Source organism: Myotis myotis, unplaced genomic scaffold (assembly GCF_014108235.1).
Source record: "Myotis myotis isolate mMyoMyo1 unplaced genomic scaffold, mMyoMyo1.p scaffold_m19_p_10, whole genome shotgun sequence".
NCBI lineage: Eukaryota > Metazoa > Chordata > Mammalia > Chiroptera > Vespertilionidae > Myotis > Myotis myotis.
Genome location: NW_023416314.1, coordinates 2,018,238 through 2,040,618, shown reverse-complemented (window position 1 = coordinate 2,040,618; position 22,381 = coordinate 2,018,238). Strand labels below are relative to the sequence as shown.

At 53.5% G+C, this 22,381-nt stretch overlaps 1 protein-coding gene and 1 non-coding gene across 11 annotated transcripts in view; one reads left to right on the top strand and one right to left on the bottom strand.

The window, feature by feature from the left end:
- CEP164 (centrosomal protein 164) overlaps nucleotides 1–22,381 on the top strand; it is a 73,184-nt gene that overhangs the window by 23,709 nt on the left and 27,094 nt on the right. For 2 of the 10 annotated variants that reach the window (XM_036324193.1, XM_036324196.1), the window contains one exon: nucleotides 20,869–21,243. In XM_036324193.1, coding sequence (XP_036180086.1) covers nucleotides 20,869–21,243 — 375 coding nt within the window. The other 8 variants (XM_036324187.1, XM_036324186.1, XM_036324188.1 and 5 more) reach the window with 8 other exon arrangements.
- LOC118665640 lies at nucleotides 9,268–9,374 on the bottom strand. The gene has a single exon (XR_004970717.1). It is a non-coding gene; the product is annotated as a U6 spliceosomal RNA (small nuclear RNA).

The following is a 22,381-nucleotide window of genomic DNA, read 5'->3' as shown; positions in this document are numbered from 1 at the left end:
TACAGAGAGGAAGGGAGAGAGACAGAGAGCCAGAAACATCGATGAGAGAGAAACATCGATCAGCTGCCTCCTGCACATCTCCCACTGGGGATGTGCCCGCAACCCAGGTACATGCCCCTGACCGGAATCGAACCCGGGACCCTTCAGTCCGCAGGCCGACGCTCCATCCACCGAGCCAAACCGGTTTCGGCTCTTTTTTTCTTTTTATTCTGGGATTCATTTACCTTCTATTGCTGTCACTGGAGCTGAGAGCCAGCTTTAGCTCTGAGGCTCGGCTCCAGCTCTGAGACTTCGGCTGCTGAAAGCAGGTATCTGGGCTTTGTTTAGCTTCTGTAATTGAAACACTGTTGCAACTCCAGCTCTGAGGCCTAGTTGACTGAATGCAGGTTTCTGGGGATTGTTTAGCTTCTATATTTGCAACATTGTTTCTTAGAGTGCAGCTCAGAGCTGGGCCGCGTCAGGTGGGGAACCTTGGCTTCCTCCATCACTGGAGTAAGCAAGCCTCCTGTTCGCTTTAGCTGCCTGGCTGCCGGCCGCCATCTTGGTTGGCAGTTAATTTGCATATCGCCCTGATTAGCCAATGGGAAGCGTGTCGGAGGTACGGTTAATTACCATGTTTGTCTATTATTAGATAGGATGCTGCTGTGAACATCGGCATTAAAACCCAAGTTCCCAGGGCCTATATACAAATGTCTGTTTGAATCCTGCATTCCGTTCTTTTGGGTATATACCCAGAGGTTGAATTGTTGGGTCATATGGTAATTCTATTTTCAATTAAAAATATTTTTTTTTATTGATTTCAGAGAGAAAGGGAGAGGAAGAGAGAGAGAACCATCAACAATGAGAGAATCATTTACTGGCTGCCTCTTACACACTCCACACCAGGGATCGAGCCCACAACCCGGGCATGTGGGAATTGAACTGTGACTTCATGGTTCATAGGTTGATGCTCAACCTCTGACCACGCTGGCCGAGCTCTATTTTCAATTTTTGAGGACCTGCCATATTGTTTTCCACACTGGCTGCACAATTTACATTCTCACGAACAGAGCACAAGGGTTTCAGTTTCTCTGCATCCTTGTCAGTACTTGTTATTTTCTGGTTTTTTGATACTAGTCATGCTAATGGGTGTGGAGGGGTATTTTATTGTTGTTTTAACTTTCGCTCCTCGAATGCTGAGTGACGTTGAGCATCTTTCCGTGTGGCCATTTGTATAGCTGCTTTTTATACATAATCCTGATACTAAGCACCCCTGATGTTTCCCCTCTTTACTGCTGTGTATTCTCTATCTTATTTGAGTAGAGATTGAGTTGTCAGGTTTCATAAGGAGCCGGATAGGGGTTCCACTGGGATCACATGGATTAGAGGATGATTGGCTTGTTTACAGACTTGAATCTGTTTATTCAGGAACATGGAGTCTCTCTCATTTTCCTCCTTTTCCCGGCTTTTCGGGAAAGCTTTATAAAGCCTCTGCACTGGGACGCACCCCCGGACATTACATCTTTTATCTTGCTGTTGCGAATGCTGTTTTTCCTGTCATTTGAATGGATGATTGATAACGGTGGGTAGGGTAAATGGCTGCAGCATTTTGGACTTGTCCATGGTGTAGTTCAGATTCTTGAATCCCACCTTCTGCATTATTTCTTCTGTTGCTGATTCCACTAGCTTGGACTCTCACCTCTTATGCGTTTGGAGGCTTTTATAAAACCAGAGCTTTCACAATGTATCTCTCTTCCTCCGACCATTTATAAAAATGTTAAGCAAGGTCTATCCTAGATTTTACCGCCAGTATACCATAGTATCTGTACTTAACTATCTCAAACCAAGTTTATTCCTACACCAGTCTAGCATGAATTCCCAGGAGCCCCAGTGATTTTACAGGTCCATCTAGGCATGCCACCCTGTGTTCCTATCTAACTTAACTCCTTCCTTCTTAGCTAAAGGCTACCCTCCAGCCTTGTGTTATCTTTTCCTGTTTTCCTCTCTCCTTCTGTCTGCTCTCTCCTTTCCCTTTCACCCAATTCCTCCTCCTCTGCCTCCTCATCATTTTTCTCCTACTTTTTTCCCTAAATAGCTTTGGACTTGAGTAGGGACTAACTGCTGGCCTCTGCTCATCCCCAGCCAGGACATCACAGGTGACATTTACTATTTTAACTTTGCCAATGGGCAGTCCACGTGGGACCATCCATGCGATGGGCACTATCGGAACTTGGTGATCCAGGAACGAGGGAAGCTGTCATCTTCTGGGGCCGTTAAGAAGAAAGAGAAGAAGAAGAAAAAGGAAAAGAAAGACAAGAAGGACAAAGAGACCCCCAGAAGCGCCATGGTGAGCCAGTGGACGCCAGCTCAGAGGGGCCAGGGCTTCCACTGAGGTGATACGGGGAACCGCTAGGTGTGTGCAGCTGGGAGGTGAGGAATAACGATTGATAGTCATTTCTCGATGGTACATCCTCCAGGGTGTGCCAGTCTTCCGGCACTTTTTCTTTCAGCTTCTGAAGTTGTTACTGTTTTTAAACAATTCCTTTTTCCCCCTTGGGAAGCACATATTACAGAGGAGGATTGGCGGGAGAGTGCCCGGCTGAGGAGGGTGGTTTGCAGGAATACTGAGAGAAGTGTTGCCATCTGCCCCCTGGAGAGGGGCACAGGGAGCAGCTGGCAGAGTTCAGGGAGCCTGGGTGAGCCCGTGCGTGTCTCAGTGGTAGGATCCTGGACGTCAGATGAACCACATTGAGCTGTCAAAGCACCAGTGCCTGCCAGGTCCCTGAGAAAAGCTTTAGGGCTTTCTCCACTTCCGGGGGCTGTGCTGCCAGGGTCCTAGGTTAGGGACGAGTAACTGAAATGTGACTGCAGTGGGATAACTGTGGTCTCCAGTGGCTCTTGTGCTCAGATTTGAAGGTGCTTTTTCCATTTTTTCTTTATTTATCTCTTCAGTATGTCTGCCTTTAGGAGGTAGCGTCATCGCCTCATTTTATAGGCAGAGAAGCTGAATGGGAGCTGTACTGAGGAGGCCGGGCACTCCCAGCGGTCGTGGCCGTGGCCGTGGCCGTGGCCGTGGCTGTGGCAGGACAGGGAAGCTGCCTCCTTCCCTTCACTCAGGCGTGGGCAGGCGGCAGGCTGCGGGGAGCGTGGGTCGGTGGGCAGGAGCACTGGGCCTACCAACCTTGTCAAGTCCACTGACTTGCCCTTTTGTTTATAGTCTTCATTCCCACCCGCGCCTCCTCCCGGGAAGGCTTCCCACCTGCCGTGCTCCCCAAGGCTAGTCTGGCATTGGTGGTTGCTCACGAACTTACCCTGTATCATTCCTGTCACTGCGCACGGTTCTGAGACAGGCCCGGTGGAGTTGCCTGTGAGTGCCTGCAGGTTGATGGCTCTTCCAGGATGTCTTCCTGCCCCGGCACTCTCACTGCCAGGCCCTCTCTTGGCGGCACCAGCTCTGCCTTCGGTAGAAGACGAGGCTGTGCTTCAGGGCGTGGGTCCCAGCAGGTTCCCTTCGCCTCTCCCTTCCTAGCTCATGCTGGCAGGCCTGGAGGAGGTTGGTGGGTTTCCTATAGTTAACCAGCCACCGGGCTGAGAGTGTGATGGTACCTTAGGCTGGTCTGGCTGGCGATTTTCAGGCTTTGGTTAGTGGTGGAGGCTGTCTCGGGTCAGTTCTTCCGGAGTCCAGGGTAGAGAGGACGTGGTGCCTGTGGTGGCACCCGGGCTGTGGGTCTTGGGGATGCCCCTTCCTCATCGCATGTCCCTGTAGCGCCCTCAGGGTGCCATGTGGAACCGGCCTGTGGGGTTCGTAAGCCGTGGACCTAGTCTAGCCTCCTCTCTATGAAAAGGAAACGGGGGCCAGAAAACAAAGCCCAGGGAGCTTTGAGCTCCCTTCCCTCTTTGGGCTTCGTTTTACTTTACGTGGACGTGGGTCTCTGCTGAGGGCTTGCCACGGGCTGAGGTGGCGGGTGTGAACCCAGAGGGCTCTGCCTTAGTGTCCTCTGCCTGTTTATGTATCCATCTAGGACACACCGCCTGAGCAGGGACTTCTGCCTTCCTCCTCTCTCCCACCTGGGCTTGCTGATCTGGATCTAGACCAGGACACGCAGGCTAGAAATGAGGGCTCCTTTCAGAGAGGGAAGAGTCCGTGCATGCTGGGGGACACCCCCTGGGCCCTCCTGGGCACCCCGCCCAGCAAGCTGCAGCCGCTCTCCAGAGGCCACGCTTCCCGAACCCACCAGCTCTTTGCCAACATGGAGAAGATCTTAGGCAGGGCCCCAGCCCAGTGCAGGACAGAATTAGGTGATCAGCAGGGTCTGGAGAAACCCCAGAAGCTGGCTGAGAAAATCTACCTGGGGTTTTCAGACCCTGAGATAGAAGAGCTGGAAATGAGGACCAAACTCAGCGCTCTGGGCTCCGAGGACAGCGGGCCCCTCCAGAACGGGCAGGAGGTGTTAGAAAGCAGGAGCCAGGCCTCCGTGCACTCCAGGCTCTCTGAAACCAGCAAGGGCCCACAGCTGGCAGGGTTGCAGCACAGCACTGGCCCCGCGGGGGACAAATGCCAGAGCCCCATTTCCTCCACGTCCTCCGAGGGGCACCCCTCGCTGTCCCCTTGTTCTTCGGACCAGATGCTGCCCGGCAGGCAGTGCCAGCTGCTCTTGTTGGACAGTGGCCCCGCTGAAGGCCTGCGCTGGCAAGGTGTTTCTGGGGAAGGGGCAGGTGTGGGCTGGGGAAGGAGGAGGCGAGAGCCCCCGGGGCTGTGGATGGGACAGGTCTCCAAGCTTGTCGACAAGGACAGCCCCGGGAGCTGCAAGGAAGCAGCGCCCACTGACCCTGGGGATCTCGGGGCTTCAGCGGGAGATCCATGCCAGGCGCTCTTCCAAATACCACCTGACACTCCGGCATCAGAGCCAGCCCAGAGTGCCCCTTCAGGGAGTGCCAGTGAGAGGAGACAGCCTCTAGTGTGTCCAGAGCCCGCCGAAGAAGACAGGAGGCCCAGTGAGTGTGAGCCTGACTTAGAGAGCAGCGGCAGCAGTGGCCTGGCTTCTCCCCTCGGCTCTCAGGTCATGGGCGAAGTGAATAACTTCCCGTGGGACCTGCAGAGCTCTCAGGGGTCCGGGCGGGGTGGGGGTCAGTCAGGCCCCGGACCCAGAGGGCTGCCCTCCGGCCCCTTCCTGGTGCCCCAGTTGCCCCGCCTGCAGAGCTCTGCTGAGGAGCAGTCAGAGAGCGAAGACTATTCTGAGGACCAGAGGTTCTACCAGCACATCCTGCAGATGGCCAAGATCTCCCGGCGGCTGGAGGGCCTGGGGCTGCCCGAGAGCACGCAGGAAAGGCCGTGCAAAGACCTCGCCAGCGTGGTCTGCGGCATGGCGGCCGAGTCTTCCCGGCTGTCTAGTATGGGGGAGTACGAGGCCATCAGAGCCCTGGAGAGAGACTCCAGGTTTCTGGCTTGGGGACCAGAGCAGCTGGAGCATCCTCAGGAGGGGGCCCTGGCCCTGGCCCTGGCTGGGCAGGAGGCCGCTCCGCAAGCCAGTTTCCCGCCAAGCAGCAGCCCTCTCAGGCAGGCGCTAGTCGAGCTGAGCACCAACGAAAGGCTCGCTGTAGAGCCAGGCCAGATGCAGCTTCTCCACCAGGTAGGCTTCTCCGCGTGGCCTCCAGGCCGCGGTGCCGCGGCGACGGGGCAGGTTGTGTGGCCAGTAGGTCTCTTACCTGCCATGTGCCCTCCCTTGGTAACGATTGGTCCCTCCACTGCTCAGGGTGGACACCTGGGGGGTGACAGGGATTTCCCGTCTCTTCCACCCCATCACCTACAGGAGAGGGTGGAAGGCACCTGGGCTTCCTGAGGCCTCCCAGGCTGGGGAGGTGATGAGTTTTGAGGGCTAGGTACCTCCCCAGGATCTGATTGGAGAGAGAGGTCCTCCTAATCAGACCCTGCCCAGCTCTGGATCAGTCCCTCCTCAGGGTCACACAGAGCTGGAGGGTCATGTCACGGGCGGAGCCCCAGGCTTGCCAGCCAGGAAGCTGCTTCTGCTCCTGGCTTCCCAGGGTTCCCAGAGATCATGTGAACCCGCGCCAAGCTGTGCAGGCCCTGTTTGCCTTCACTTCCTCCCCTACTGGGATGGACCAAAGCGGGAGAGGGCTTTCCCTGTCATTTTGACTCTTTATCCCTTTAACGAGTCACACCATATTCTTCACTTAGAAGAAGTCAAGTTGGATCAGAGACCATGGGGTCCATTTGAATCTCTGGCTGTTCTCTTGCCGGCTATGGCTTTCCCTGGTGTCCCTCAGGCTCCTAATGGCTGGCGTGCACTACTCTCTGCCTGCCCTAGTGACCGCTGTGCGCTATGGATACCCACTGGGCTGAGGTCAGCCTGTAGGTTCTAGTTAGCGCAGTGGCAGCGAGTGCGTCCGCTCTGAGGGACAGCACCACGCGCAGCCATCGCCAGAGTTAATGGCCATCTCTAGAAGATGACCGGCTAGGCGCCAGGGATGTATAATTTCCCCGCTAACCACGGGTTTGGTAAAGGCCCGGAGAGCAAAGCCCTCAGCAAGCCTGTCTCCCTCCCTCAAGCCCCCAGCACATTAGCACATCAGCCACGTCAGGAGGCTGTAATTTTCCATAAATGCAGTGGGAAGTATTGTGCTTGCTGCTACATGGGCGGGTTAGGAGCGGGGAGTTGGGGGAACCGGTTTGGTTCACTCCCATTTCACCTCCGAGAAGCTTGCTTGGGCCCCTCTTCTGCCCCAACCAGGGGGCAAAGGAAAATGCTGGCTTAGGGAGAGCCCGGGCTTCCCAGCCCATCCCTGTCCCCCTGCTGGCTCTGTGACTTTGGGCCAGGGTCTTGACCTCACCAGTCTATTTTGGCTCCTGTGGGGAGGACGGGGGCCTTAGGCAGTGGCCAGAGGTCAGGGAGACGTGACATGGAGGGCGCTAGCTCGGTGCCTGGTGCTTGGGTAGTGCTGGCCAGTGTTTTCAGCATCACCTCTTTTCCCGCCTGACGGACACCCCACTCTGGGCCAGGTGTTCGGGAATCTGCAAAGGGCTGGGAGGGGTTCCGTGTCACCTTTCAGATGGACATCGATGCCCTTCCCCTGCAGGAGGGGGCGCTGTGCAGAGCCCGCCTGGGGTCGGCCGCTTGGCCCAGGCTGTGGGCGAGGAGTGGGCTGTCTGCATGTTCTAACTCTCACCCTCTCCGGTTCCCTTTCTCTCTCCAGTCCCAGTGGGGTGGGAGAGAAATGGAATTTTGGTTGTTTTATACATTTTCAGTTTGTGAAGTGATTTTAGAGAGCTCTTTGTAAATTTGTTCCCAGATGCTACCCTTGCCTCTGCTTCTAAGCCCAGACTAGTGATGTGAGTCCCTATAATAATAGTGATTCCATAGTGTGGGGTCGCACTACCACCGCATATGCTCTTTGCATTTATGACCTCATTTGAACTTCTCCACAGACTTGCAGTGATAGGACACACATCTCTGTCTTTCTGAGGGGTAAACTGAGGACCAGGAGTGTGGGGGTAGCCCAGGTCTCAGGCTCCGGGTGCTGGCCTGGCTCTCCCGCCCTTGCTGGCGTGGAGCCGTCGGAGAGCAGGGAGGAGCAGGCTTCTGGAGGGCCTCCATCAGCCGCTTTCCTCCTCAGTGCAGGGGGGAAGGGAGCCCCTCTTCTGTTGCTCACGTGTATTGTTCGAGTTAATATTTAAGGGCAGACATGCCCCTATTACACAGTCAGAGCACCAAAGGCATCTGACAGAAGACAGCAGTTCTCGGGGTGCCCCTCGCCGGTGTTGACTTCATATGTGTAAGCAATGTGCTTGCACTGCCTTTTCCCCATTCGTCAGTTTACACTTGATCTGTAGAGACTTCTCATCCTGGCAGATGAGCTCCCGGCTCTGCTCCCCTCCCTGCCCTTCCTGTGGCTCCTGGAAGGACACAGCCCTGCAGCCTGCGCCAGTGGCAGGGGCATGTGTGCTGCGAGGCAGCGGCAGGGGCATGCGGTCGGAGCACCAGCTGTGGTTTCTCAGGCTGGTAGGGCGTTGATTCTGGAGGCTGTGTTTCATGAGCAGCCCCTGGAGGGAGGTGGTTTGAATTTGAGTGACAGGATGTAGACGTTCCATTTTTGTTTCTTTCTGCACCTCACAGAGCCACCTGGTTTCTTAGGTTTGTAACAAGATGTTTTCTGTTGACCAGGCCCTGGGCTCCTCTCTAGCCCCAGTCCACGTTCCCCTTGGGGGCCTGGCTCCCTTACGAGGCCTCGTGGATGCCCCGCTCTCTGCTCTTCGTGCCTCTCACAATGTGAGCTTGGGGAGGTCCATGGAGTCTGGTCAGCTTGGAGAACTCACGCTGGTAGGTGCTTTTCATATGTTAAGTGTATTGAGTGACTGTGGGCCTCCTTGTACCATGCTAGGAATTATGTGGCCCACAGATGAGAAACAGAGGGCAGGGGCCGAGACTTCAAAGCTCATAGTCCAGTTGGGAAGGCGCGTCACACCTGTGTGCTGCTGAAAGTGGGCTCTCCCTGGCACGGCCCTACGCCCTAGTGTCTGCAGTCCTGCAGCCAGGGCTGTGGCCACCGGGAAGGAGGGGTCAGTGTGCACCGCAGGTACCAGGGTCAGCTTTGTGGATGTGGCTGGCTCCCATGGAGGAAATGTAAACCGAAAGAGCGGGGAGAGCATTCTGAAGGTCACCTGAAGGTCTTCCTTATGAGTCTCTTGACTTTCTTTCTCTATTTTGGAGCCTTTGCAGGGTCTCAGGACTTCTACTCATATGCAAGGTCTCTTGGGCTCCATCCATGAGGACAAGAATGCTCTCGGCCTCTTGGCTTTAGGGGAGGAGACCAGCGAGGAGGAGGCGGAGAGTGATAACCAGGTAATGACGCATCCTCCTCCTGGCCCGAGGACCCTCGGTGCTATTTTTTTTTTTGGAAAAGTTTTTGTTGTGGTAAAATATATATAACATGAAAGTTACCATTTTAACTAATTTAAGTATACAATTAGGTAGCCTTAATTACTTTTTTTTTCATTGTTTTATTGTTTAAAGTATTACAAAGAGTATTATATATGTCTCCTTTTTTTTTTCCTCCCCTTGACCTTCCCCTAGCCTCCCATGCCCCCCAGTGTCTTGTGTCCATTGGTTATGCTCGTATGCATGCATACAAGTCCTTCGGTTGATCTCTTACCCACCCCCAACCCTCCCCAGCCTTCCTGCTGTACTTTGACAGTCTGTTTGATGTTGCTCTGCCTCTGTATCTATTTTTGTTCATCAGTGTGTAATGGTCTTAATTATCCATAAATGAGTGAAAAATATGGAATGCTTCACGAATTTGCGTGTCATCCCTGCGCAGGGGCCATGCTAATCTTCTCTGTATTGTTCCAATTTTAGTATATGTGCTGCCGAAGCGAGCACTGCCTTAATTACTTTTACAGTGTTGTGCAGTTGTCACCACTGTCCATTTCCAGACCTTGTCCATAATCCCAAACAGACACTCTGTGCCCTGAGCGATAACTTTCCATCCTTGCCTCTCCCGGCCCCTGGCAGCCTCTCATCTCCTTCCTGTTCCTGACTTTGCCTATTCTGTACGTTTCCTGTAAGTGTAATCACACAGCGTTGTCCTTTAATGGGTGGCTTCTTTTGTGTGGCATAGTGCTCCTGCGGTTCCTCCACACTGAAGCATGTGTTAGAACTTCGTTCCTCTTTATGGCTGAATTATCCTCCTTGTAGGAATAGACCCCAGTTTGTGTATCCATTCACTGTTGATGAACACTTGGGTGGTCATCACCTTTTGCTAACCTCTGCATGACTTTGAAAATAAGTACAAATGACGTTGCGGCCCACAGCTCCCTCCTGGCCTGGTCTGTGTACCTCTTCGGTCTGATAGAGAACATGTAACCCACAGAGAGCCCGACCCTCACTTGAGCTGTCCAGTTTCCTCCAGCCAACCACTCATAATCGTTTCTGTTTCAGAGTGTCCGCAGCTCAAGTGAGCTTCTTAAGAACCTGCACCTGGACATTGGGGTCCTGGGGGGCAACTTCGAGTATGAGGTAAGGTCCTAAGGCCCCCGCAGCAGATGTTGCTTAGCCTGGCGTGTCCCTCCTCGCGGCGCGCGCCTTTCTTCCTGTGGAATGTGTGTTAGGAAAGAGAACCGTTTGTCCCACTCCTGTCCAGATAGGATTTCTGGGGCTTGGGGAAGCACAAGAGGGGAAAGGAATTCATCTGTTTATTCATTTACCAAATAACCACCATTTATTGCACGTTTCTACAAAATAAGGTACTTTGCTAGGTGTGTAGGTCATAAAATGCCTAAATTAGATGTGATTCCTGCCCTACAAGAGCTTATAGTCTCATAAAAGAGAGACCTAAAGGGCTGGAGTGCAGAGTCGAATGCAGTGAGACTGCCAGGAAGTAACAGAGGCCCGGGAGGGAGTGGCAGTCTCATCCATTTGGATGGACCAGGAGAGCTACTGAGAAACTGACCTCTGAGGTGAGTCGAGAACAATAGGCAGGGCTAGACAAGCAGGGTGAGTGGTGGGAGAAGTCCAGGTGCAGGGCACTGCACAGCAGGGGCAGGGGTGTGGGGGGCGTTTGAGGAAGAGAGGATACAAGACGTATGTGGGAGAGGACTGAGACAGTGCTGTGGGTGGGCTGTGCTGGACTGTGGAGGACCGTGTGCCAGCTCCAAAGTTTGGATTGAATGGCAGGCGTTGGCAGCCATCAGAGGTTTCAAACAGGTGTGACTCACCCAGCTTCTGCACACTGGTGGGATGCTGCTGTTATGGGCCACTGTACACAGGTGTGACCTCACCTAGCTTCCGCACACTGGTGGATGCTGGTGTTACGGGCCACTGTACACAGGTGTGACTCACCCAGCTTCTGCACACTGGTGGATGCTGACTGGTGTTATAGGCCACTCTGAACAAGTGTGACCTCACCCAGCTTCCGCACACTAGTGGGATGCTGGTGTTACAGGCCACGGTGAACAGGTGTGACTCACCAGCTTCTGCACACTGGTGGATGCTGACTGGTGTTACAGGCCACTGTGCACAGGTGTGACTCACCCAGCTTCTGCACACTGGTGGATGCTGACTGGTGTTACAGGCCACTCTGAACAAGTGTGACTCACTCAGCTTCTGCACACTGGTGGGATACTGGTCTGTATATGCCACTGCACAGGTGTGACCTCACCCAGCTTCCGCACACTGGTGGCATGCTGGCTGGGTAACAGGCCACAGTGCGAGGCCCTGTGGAGATACAGGTGTTACTAAGGTCTGGGTCGGGCTGGCCTCAAGGAGTTTGCAGTGGAAAGAGAGAAAGGATTAGGTTCTTGGCGTTCAGTAAGTGCTCAGTCAGTGGTAAGGAAATGAGGATGTAGGAAGCTCTGAGCAGGGCAGCATGTACATGAACTTGGCACAGGCTTGCAGGAGTCCTGAGGGAAGGAATTACTGGTCAAGAGGTCGGGAGAACTTGGTGGAAGAGAGGACAATTGGCCTGGGTCTTCAGAAGTGGGTGAGTGTTGGAACGGGGAGGATGTGAGGATATGTTAGACAGGCAAACATCTTGAGCACAAGGCCTGGGAAATGCAGAATATGGTTGGGAATAGTTTCTGGAAATCCCGCCCCCAACAGTCCTATTGCTCTCATCTCTCTCCCTGGTCTGGCCTTCACTGCCACCAGGATGTTCCTTATAAAAATAAACAAACAAACAAAACCCCAAACTTACCATATTGTTGTAATACCCCAAAATTCCAATGCACTTTTGTACTTGAAAAGGAACAAGATACTCTGTGCATTTTGGTGTGCATTCATTTTTAACAATTAGCATTTCTCTCAATATATTCCCAAAGTATTCACACAACTAGTAAATCATGAGGTCAGCCACTCAGATTTCCCCAAACATTTAGTTACTGATTGCAAGCTTAGTTACGCTTCCCCAAGCCTAACATGCCAAATTCTTCTAAATTCTTTAAATGCTTTAAAATGAAACAGGTCATCGCGTTTCGTTAGAATGACCACAGAACTGACCGCTAAACAACAGTGCTTGTGCCGCAGATTTAAATTTGTTTTCTTACGACCTCTTACTATTACGTCCTTCTCCCTTACCACGGCCCTGTTAGTTCTGACTCTTACGCCTTGGTCCTCGGCCGCCCTCAGAGCCAGGGCTGATGCCTTGGACCGGCGGAGGTTGCGGTGTTGGCTGACAGGCCCTGAGTCACGGGAGGGTCTTCACAGGTGATCCTGCTAGAGCCATAGCAGGCCCTCTTACAGTTAGGCTTTCTCTAGAACAGCGGTCGCCAACCTTTCGGACCTCATGGACCACCGGTGGTCTGCGGACCACCAGTTGGCGACCGCTGCTCTAGAACGGTCCGTGTTGTTGGCTCTGCATAATCAGATGCGTTTGGATTGTGACTTTGACACTTTTTTCCAAATGTGACATTTTTTCTGAGTGTCCCGTTTTTTTTCATCAACCTGATCTGTGTCTGTGTTGAAACTCTTCCTTCCAAATGGGGCCTGGTCTGCTTGCATTAAATCCCAAGCCTTCAGTCTGTTTGCTTCCTCAAATGGCAACTTTGTTCCTCTTGTTGACCATCAAGACCTTGTAATGACGGTGGAACAGCAGCTCAGGGTCTGAGCCCGGGAGGAGGACGTGAGTCGGAAGGGGGTGGCTTTGGGAGAAAGGATGGTCTCCACGAGACGGAGCAGATTGAGAGTGGAGAGCCCACCCTACGCCCGTCTGTGTGTCAGGGCCTGCCCCTGCCTGGACCACAGGAAGGGCACGGGCAGGTTTTGCTGAACAGCGGAGGGAATGGAGCGGTGAGGGAATGAGCGGGCTACGTGGGGCAGGGGGCCTGGCAGGCTGTGCTGTGCTTTCTTCCCGGGGCTGTCCCATGGCCTGGGGAGAGGGGACGCTTGGTCTCTGCTGTCAGCAGGTGGATTGAAGATCCCCAAGTGGGTCCATCGTCATGAACTTTGACTTTGAGCTAGTTAAGTTTCGCTTTATCATTTTTACTTTACAAGTGTCAAAGAAGGGGGGGGGGATTTTCTTTGACACGTCCTGGATTTCCAAGAGCTTTCCTTCTGATGATGATACGCTGTTTTGAGTGAGTGGATGCTTTTACTCATATTCCGTCTAACCTCTTTAATATAAACAGGCAGCCGTGTGGTGGGGGCAGTGCCTGGAGTGGGAGGTGTTGAACGCTTTCCACCCTTGTCTCCAGTGTCTCAGTAGATATGGTCATGTTTGCCATGGGGGTGTTGGATTCCTGTGCTCTAAGGGCAGGCAGGCAGGGGCAGGCAGGCAGGACCGAGGCGTTTCCTGGTGGGCAGGGCAGTGGCGGGGATGAGCGGGGAAAGGGCGCGTTGAAGAAGTTGACAAGGCTGCCTCTGCCTTGTGGACCACGCCCTCTGAGAACAGCTGTTGTCCAAGTTTCTAGACCATAGCTCTCCGAGGTGCCACCCCTTCATGCTCGGGCGTCTCAGGCCGCCCTCGAGGAGGGCTCCTTCAGGTCTGCCCTGGCTCATTGTTGACTGTCACTTGCTCTGGATTCCAGGAGAGGGCAGTAGGGTGGCAAGAATGGCTCTCTCCTTCCCCCTCCTCGCCTGCCTTCACCTTAAACCCATTTCCAGGCTGTGACAGCCTCAGAAGGGAGAGGCTCGAGAAACAGACACTGGAAATGGTGTGAGGGAGAGGGGGGCGGGAGGGTGGCGAGCTGGCCTCGTGTTGCTGGTGAGAAGCCGTCTGCTGATCCCAGGAGTGGAGGGAGCTGGGCTTTGGAATAATGGATGATGTCAGTGCGACTGGAAGGTGCTAACAGCACCAGGGAGAAGTGCAGAGAAGGGTGGGAACGAGATGCGGAAAATAGACTGCACTGATGATTGATGGGGGTGTGGGGGTGTGGGCTCTCCCTGGAACAAGATGTAGCCATGGACACCGTGCTCAGCACCCCGTCCTCCAGGCCCTCTCTCCTGGGCTGTGTGCCTGGCAGGACCTGCCTTCATGCTCTGGGACCCTCGTGGCTTTTGGGGTGTGTGTTAAACATGAAATGGTTCTTAGAGGTACTCTCCCGCACCTCCTCCCCATGCAGATGCAAGGTCTTTTTTGAAAAAGCCGCAGAAATTTGCCTTGAGATACCCATGTCCCTGGGGCTGGGCCCTGAGAGAAAGGAGTCTGACCAGATGAGCTGAGAGCAAAGCTGTGCCCGGGGGTGCAATCCCTGCCCTCCCCACCGCCGTGTGCCCCTTAGAACGCCGACCCAGGAGACGCATGGGCCGGAGGGAGTCTGGGTAGGGCCTCAGGCCTTGGGCTGTGGTGTGAGGAGGAGCAGGCCCAGGGAAAGGAGAGGAGCGTGTTGTCTGGCGGGCTTTGTGCACACTCATCTCACTCATCCATCTGTGGGTGGTCTGTGAGGATTGTGTCTCCCGCTGCTGTCCTTCCCGGCACTGCGCCTCTGGCGGTCACGTGCGGTCGCCATGGACGCAGAGTGTGCCGGCTCACTTACTTGAATGTTAGCCACGTTTTAATATGGTAACATTTAGGCAGACAGAAGAGGATAAGCCCCACTGTGGGAAAATCTTCTTTTGAAATTGGAAGCGTCAGAAAGGCCTGGCTGGGGAGCAGCCTGTGGTCCAGCCATGTTTCTCATGTGGACCTGGTGTCCTGCGGTGTTGGATAGGCTACTTGTTTCCCCATCATCTTGAGTATTAGTGGCTGACATCTCTTCAGCTGCTTTTCATTTAATGAGCAGAATAAGAAATGTAGTCTAATCCCTCACAGCCATGTGAGGTAAGGAGCCCGTCTCCCTTTCGTAGAGTGGGTGCTCCAATTGCAGGACACCCGCCTCCCCCCTACTTGTTTCTGCAGTTCCTGACCTCTGGCCTCCTCCTCCCTCCCCTCACCTGGGCTGGGAGAGGGCGTGTCTAGTTGAGGCTGTCTTAGCCACAGTTCAGCAGATGGCTGTGGAGTTTTCACAGTTTATTTTTAAAAATTCAGTCAAGCATTTTCTATTGTGTGCCAGGCAGTGAGAATAACGGGGCTGATCTGGTGGCGGAAACAGACAAGGAAACCAGCAATTATAATGCAGTAGTTGTTATAGAGGTACTCTCCCACACCCCTCCCCATGCGGATGCAAGGTACCTGTATAGAGCATGGGGAAGGCTCATCTCAGGACACCTGCCCCAGGGATGGAGGATGTGATGCTGTGAAGCTCTGAGGACTAGTGCGGGGGGGAGGGGGGGGCGGCATGGGAGGGAGAGAGAGAATTAAGAAGGTGTGAGGCAAAGTAGGAAAAAAAGCATGATGTTTATTCAAAGGCAGGAAGAGAGGATGTGTGCAGGGTGTGGCTGGAGAGGACCCATGTGGAGGAGGCAGGGGCTGGACCGGTGAGGAGAAGTGAACATGTCCTGAAGGCCATGAGTGCTCTTTGTCCCCTATTTCATGATCTGCTGCCTTTATTTTATTTTTTATTAAAAAAACGTTTATTGTTGAGAGTATTACAGATATTCTCCTTTCCCCCCCATTCCTCCCCTCCAACTAGTTCCTGCCCCACCTTAGACCTTCCCCACCCTATTGTCTGTGCCCCTGGGTAATGCATATATAAGATCTTTGGTTAACCTCCCCCCCACCCCCCCCGAGATTCGTCAGTCTGTTCCACGTTTCCATGCCTCTGATTATATTTTATTCATCAGTTTATTTTGTTCATTAGATTCCTTATTTGTTTGATTTTAAGATTCAATTGCTAAATATGTATTTATTGCCATTTTATTGTTCATATTTTTGATCTTTTTTCCCCCCTCTTTTCTTTTTTTTTTAAAAAATATATTTTATTGATTTTTTACAGAGAGGAAGGGAGAGGGATAGAGAGTTAGAAACATCGATGAGAGAGAAACATCAATCAGCTGCCTCCTGCACAGTCCCCACTGGGAATGTGCTGGCAACCCAGGTACATGCCCTTGACCAGAATCGAACCTGGGACCTTTCAGTCCGCAGTCCGATGCTCTATCCACTGAGCCAAACCGGTTTCGGCCCCCCTCTTTTCTTTTTCCTCTTCTTAAAGAATACTCTTCAACATTTCATGTAATATTGGTTTGGTGGTGATGAGCTCCTTTAGCTTTTTCTTGTCTCTGAAGCTCTTTATCTCATTTTCAATTCTACATGATAGCTTTGCTGGGTAGAGTAATTTTGGTTGTAGGTCCTTGCTATTCATCACTTGAAATATTTCTTGCCACTCTATTCTGGCCATAAAGTTTCTGTTGAGACATCAGCTGACAGTCGTAGGATACTCCCTTGTAGGTAACTAACTGCTTTTCTCTTGCTGCTTTTAAGATTCTCTCTTTGTCTTTAATATTGATGTGTCTTGGTTTGGGCCTCTTTGGGTTCCTCTTGTTTGGGACTCTCTGGGCTTCCTGGACTTGTAATCCTATTTCTTTTACCAGGTAGGGGAAGTTTTATGTCATTCTTTCTTTTTTCTTTTTCTTCTTTTTTAAAAAATATATTTTTATTGATTTTAGAGAGGAAGGGAGAGGGGGAGAGAGATAGAAACATCAATGATGAGAGAGAATCATTGATTGGCTGCCTCCTGCATGCCCCCTGCTGGGGATTGAGCCCACAACCTGGGCATGTGTCCTTGACCAGAATTGAACCTGGGACCCTTCAGTCCACAGGCCAACGCTCTGTCCACTGAGCCAAACCAGGTAGAACTATGTCATTATTTCTTCAAATAGGTTTTCAATATCTTGCTCTCTCTCTTCTCCTTTGGCACCTCCATAAGGTGAACGTTGGTACACTTGAAGTTGTCCCAGAGGCTCCTTATATTATCTTCATATTTTTGGATTATTTTTTCTTTTTGCTCTTCTGATTGTTTTTTTGCTCCCTCATATTCCAAATTATTTATTTGATTCTCAGAATCCTCTACTTTACTGTTGAATCCCTGTAAATTATTCTTTATTTCAGTTAATTATGCTTAATTTTTGACTGGTCCTTTTTCATATATTTGAAATTCTCACTAAGATTCTTGAAAGTCTCACTAAGTCCCTTGAAGCTCCCATGAAGATCCTTGAGTAACCTTATAAAACCATGGTTTTGAACTCTGTATCCAGTAGTTTTCTTGCTTTCATTTCTGACATTTTTCTTTGTCTCCACATTTTGGCTACTTCCCTATGTTTGTTCCCATGTGTTAGGTAGAGCTGCTATGTCTCCCGGAATTGGTAGGGTGGCCTCTTATAGTAGGTGTCCTGTAGGGTCCAGTGGCTCAGCCTCTCCAGTCACCTGAGCTGGGCACTCTGGGTGCCCTTTGTGGGCTGTGTGCATAGTCTTGTAGTTGAGCCTTGATTGCTGTTGGCATCACTGGGAGGAACTGACCTCCAGGCTAATTGGCTGTGAGGACCAGCTGTGACTACAGTGGAAGAGCTGCTGTGCAGGAGACACCTCTATGGAGCAGGACTTGCTTCACTGGGGCTTGGTGCTCACTGAGTCTGCCCCTTGAGTGTGTCACTGTGGATGTGTAGAGTTGTAATCTGCTATGGTCTGAAGCTGTCCACGAGGTGCACTGGCTCTGGGGCCTCCTGGGAGGTGCAAAGTCAGCCACTGCCAGAGGCCACCTGGCAGGAGCTACAGAGAGATCTAGAGATTGCTGCTATTTGTATTGGGCTTGGAGGTGCCCAGGAGAGGCCACTCTGTGAAGCAAGTCAGGCTGGTGCTAGTGCCGGATCTTGGGCCTCTTATTGATAGATTTGGGGCATGCTCTCACCAGCTACAGCTTGTTTGAGAGATTTGGGAAAGTCTGAAACCTGAGCCAGGACAGGCCATTTGTATGGAAAAGCCTCTGCAGACGGCTTGGGTGGGGCAGGGTCTCAAGGAATTCAAAGTGTGGGCCAAGCTGATGGAAATTCAGATATGGCTGCCAGTCAGCTCTGTGACTGGGAAGGTTCCAGCACCAGAACAATGACCCCTGTGAGCACCTCCTCCTGGGAGAAAGCTGCCTCCAGAGTTCTTGCCCTGATGCCCGACAATCTAGTTTTTCTCCAAGTGTCCCAGATTCCTTTCAAGCCGCTACCCTGGCACTGGAGCCCAAAGGGATCGAGTCTGAGTAAGTTCGTGTGGCAGCCCTTTAAGAGGAGCTGCCTGGGACTCCAGCAGCCTCCATGTCACTCAGTCATAATCTCCACTGGTTTTTACAGCCTGAACTTATAGGGACTTGTCTTTCCAGCTCTGGAACCCTGGGCTGGGAGTCTGGTGTGGGGCTGGGACCCATTGCTCCTCACGGGCAGCTTCCGCAGAGATGATCTCACTCCCGATTAAAAACATGCCACATGTGGATGTCGGACCGGCCCTTTCCGTGCCTCCGCCCCTCCTAGTAGTCTCAATGTTTCTTCTTCTTTAATTCTCTAGTTGTAGGACTTCATTTAGCTAGATTTCAGGTGGTTCTGAATCATGGTTGTTCTGTATTTTAGCTGTAATTTTGATGTGTTTGTGGGAGGAGGCGAGTACTGGCATTTACCTATGCTGCCATCTTGGGTCTGCTGCCCTTTTTTTGGTCCTGAGGTGAGCATGGCTGGGGGATCGGCCTGCTTCTGATGAGTGAGGCAGTGTGGCTGCCAGACACCCTCGCCTATCCCAAGGACCCCCGCCTCCTCCTTGGAGTCCTTGGAGCCGCCCAAACTGGTTGTGCTGCGAGCTGGCCACTCTTGGGGATGTTGAGATGAGGAGTCTGCCTCGCCCTGGAGATGCTTGTCTTGAAGAAGAGGAGCTTATCCTGCTCCTTCTCTCAGCTCTGTGATTGAGGCCTGTTTCTCCCATGTGGCAGGTTGGGGGTGTTGCGAGGACGGGCAGCACTGGCGGGTGCCCTGCCTCCATGCTTTTCTCCCTGGGTGTGTCACCGCCAGGTCCAGTGCCCTTCGCTCCGAGCAGTAAAGGCTCCTAACCCAGGCCACCTGTGACGTTTCACTTTTCTCCATACTCATCTGAATTCCTCCAGGGCCATCCACGTCTTGTTCATATTTAGGTCCCCAAGGTGGTGCTTGGCACATGAGTCTCAGTGAATGAATGTGTGGGTCTTGTCAGAACACATCAGTTAATATTTATGGACCTATCATGGTATGCTAGGCACAGCTGTAAGTTCTTTGGCTCCATGACTGTTGCTCATTTCATCTTTCCAATAACGCTATGAGGCAGGCCTCCTTCAGTCCCTGTATTTTTGTTGTTGTTAATCCTTACCCAAGGATATTTTTCCATTGATTTTTAGAGAGAGTGGAAGGGAGGGGGAGAGAGAGAGAGAGAGAGAAACATTGAAGTGAGAGACACACATTGACTGGTTGCCTCCCACACGTGCCCGACTGGGGTCGAGAATCAGCCTGCAACTGAGTTATGTGCCCTTGACCGGGATTGAACCAGGGACTCTTCAGTCTGAGGGCCGATGCTCTATCCACAGAGCCAAACTGGCTAGGGCTGTATCCCTGTATTTTAGAGGATAAATGGGCAGAGAGTTTCCTTCTGAGAGGCTGCAATTCCCTGCCTCTCCTTATGGGCCCTGGCATGTCTGGGCGGCTGGTCAGTGGGCTGCTGGTCCTGCAGGCAGGCGCCTTGGCTGTGGGTGCAGCAGCCCCCTGACAGGCAGCGTCAGTGGATGCTGTGCTGGGGCTGCTCCTTGGGCCTGTGGACTCTAGTTGTCAGGCCCCCTGTTTGGGTGACTGGGGTAGGGAGGTCTCGGATGTTGTGCGCACTGGCAGCTCAGGTGTGGGCACAGGTGTTTTCTGGGGGAAGGTGTCCCGGCCTGAACTCAGGAGAGGTCACTGGCTGCATTTCTGGGGCAGGGAAGGGGCCCTGTGTTTATTTAGACCAGCTCAGCTCCAAAGGTATCCTAGTCTTCGAAGCGAGGTGTGTGTGAGCAGGAGGTGTGAAGTGAGGTGTGTGTGAGCAGCAGGTGTGAAGTGAGGTGTGTGTGAGCAGGAGGTGTGAAGCGAGGTGTGTGTGAGCAGCAGGTGTGAAGCGAGGTGTGTGTGAGCAGCAGGGTGCAGCAGTGGTGGAGTCCCTGCCCAGGTTGTTTTTCAGGAGGCCCTGGTGGAGGGCCCGGGGCAGGTCAACAGCCCCCAGCTGCTGGACTTTGCTCCCCTGTGGCTCCTGCCAAGGCCGTGTTGCTGATGGAGTGGATGGGGTGCAGCAGGCCCTGGAACAGGGACATTTCTATCTGATGTGCGCCACGCCCGCCCCCCCCCCCCCCCCACACACATTCCTCAGAACTGCTGTGGCCCGAGGCTTCCTCCTCAAGTGTCCTCCTTCCATTCCTCCGGACGGAGGTCTGAGACCCGTGTTCGAAGGCTTCCCTCCCTCCTTTATCCTTCACAGTAAATGGATGGCACCCTGGCCCATCCTGGCACATGTGCTCAGAGCCTGAGTGGGTGCTCCCACGAGGACCTGTCCCAGGGCCTGTGCAGGGGGCTTGGGCGGTGGCTGCACCTGCTGCTGTGAGGAAGGTGTCCTCCCTGCTGCCTTTTAAAGATGAGAAATAGAAATCCTAGACTCTGGTGTTTTTCTCACGTGATTCTCCGTCACAGTCATTGTGAATAGATTCTGACCGTCTGCAATCTTACGATTTGTCTCTTGGGGCTGGAATGAGAGGCTCGTCCCTTGAGGACATGGCAGGTGGGTGGCGGCGGACCTCCAGGCAGAGGTTTCCCTGCTCCTCTGCGGACGGGGTCTGGTGGGGCCTCCCCGAATCACCATGGCATTTGGAGTCAGCGGGTCTGGGAGCCAGGGGTCTGTGCTCCCCAAAGCTTTGAGGGTGCTTGATAGCCACTGGTGTCAGGACTGGAGCAGTGGCCTAGGCGTCGAGGAGACCCGACTTGGAGCAAGCCTCTAAACGCCGTGTGCTAACTCTGCCGTCTTCCTTTCTGACCTGGCCCACTCTCCCAGGAGTCTCCAGGAACAAGCCAGCGCGAGGAGAAGGCCCTCTCTCCTGACTCGGGTGCTGCCCGCCCCCCGACTCCCGGCAGGCTCTCCGGCCGAGGTGCAGACAGCAGCCTGGCCAGTGCAGGCAGCAGAGGGCGACAGGGAGAAGGGGCGAGTGCCCGGCTCCCAGGAAGAGACAAGAGTCACCAGAGTGACCCTGCGACAACAACGGCCACGAGTCTGGTGGGCCCTGGGGGCGACCAGCCCGCCATGTCCAGTAAGAGAGACGCACCCCAGGACCCGGCTGCAGCGGGGGAGGCTTCCAGGAAGGAGGAGGCCGCAACGGAGCCGGAGGAGGAGGCCCCTGTCCCGGGAGAGAGCGGATCAGACGCCAGTGACGTGAGTCTGTCCCATAGGCGCCCTGGGCAGCCTTGGCTGCTCCCTCGCCCAGGCCTGCCATGGAGGCAGGAGCCCCCCCCCTCCCCACAACAGGCCTGGGTGGGCAGTGGGCGTGGGCAGCAGCCAGAGGCCTTTGTTGTGGTAAGCAGGCCCACTCAGCGGGCGGTAGCTCCTGAGGGAATTCGCAGCAGACACTGGCCTTTCCTTTGGGAGCCTCCTGGGATTGCCACGTCTTCTGGTCTAATCCCTCCTCTCCCATTCCCACCTCCCCTGCTACTTTTCCTTTTTTTAAAAATATATTTTTATTGATTTTTAGAGAGAGAGGAAGGGAGAGGGAGAGAGAGATAGAAACATCAGTGATGGGAGAGAATCATTGATTGGCTGCCTCCTGCACGCCCCCTACTGGGGATCGAGCCCGCAACCTGGCGCGCGCCCCCCCCCCCCCCCCCCCCCCGCCCACCCCCAGTGTGCACCCTGACTGGGATCCTCTTGGTTCCTGGGTCAACGCTCAACTGCTGAGCCACGTTGCCCGGGCTCTCCTGCTGCTTCGTGCCTTCAGTTTGGGATTGGCCTTGCTTGCAGCAATCTGAGTTCCTGCAGAGAGAGGAGTACCTCGAGTGGGCAAGGCAGTTGGGGTTCCTGCTCAGCCCTGGGCAGTTAGGTCATAAGACGACTCCTCATTGATTTCTGTGGCTCTTTCTGCACCAATCCAAGACCTGGCCATGACCTGATGGACAGAAGCCAGACGGGGAGAGCCGTGGGCATTTTTGGTTTTCCAGCCCTTAGTCCTGCTGCTTCTCCAGGTGGATGGTGGGGGAATTCATTTAAGGAGCTCTTAACTGCTTCTGGGAAGGATACCCCCATGCTGTGTTTGTTTTCAGGATAGCATCAAACTTCCCTAGCTATGCCCACTGCACTCACTGGCTCTCCTTAGCATGCAGACCCTTCTTGTCCATACTCACCTGGGCTGCCAGCTCAGGGGCTGGGGCTGGCATCTATGTCCAGAGAGAATGGGAGAGTCCATAGGCCTCTCAGTTTTCCAGAAAAGGCGGGCTCTGGTTGGACTTAGCCCCATGTTGGCGTCCTGGCCTGACAGCTCCCTGGGTAGTGATCATGACCCCCAGCCCTCTGTCCTTGT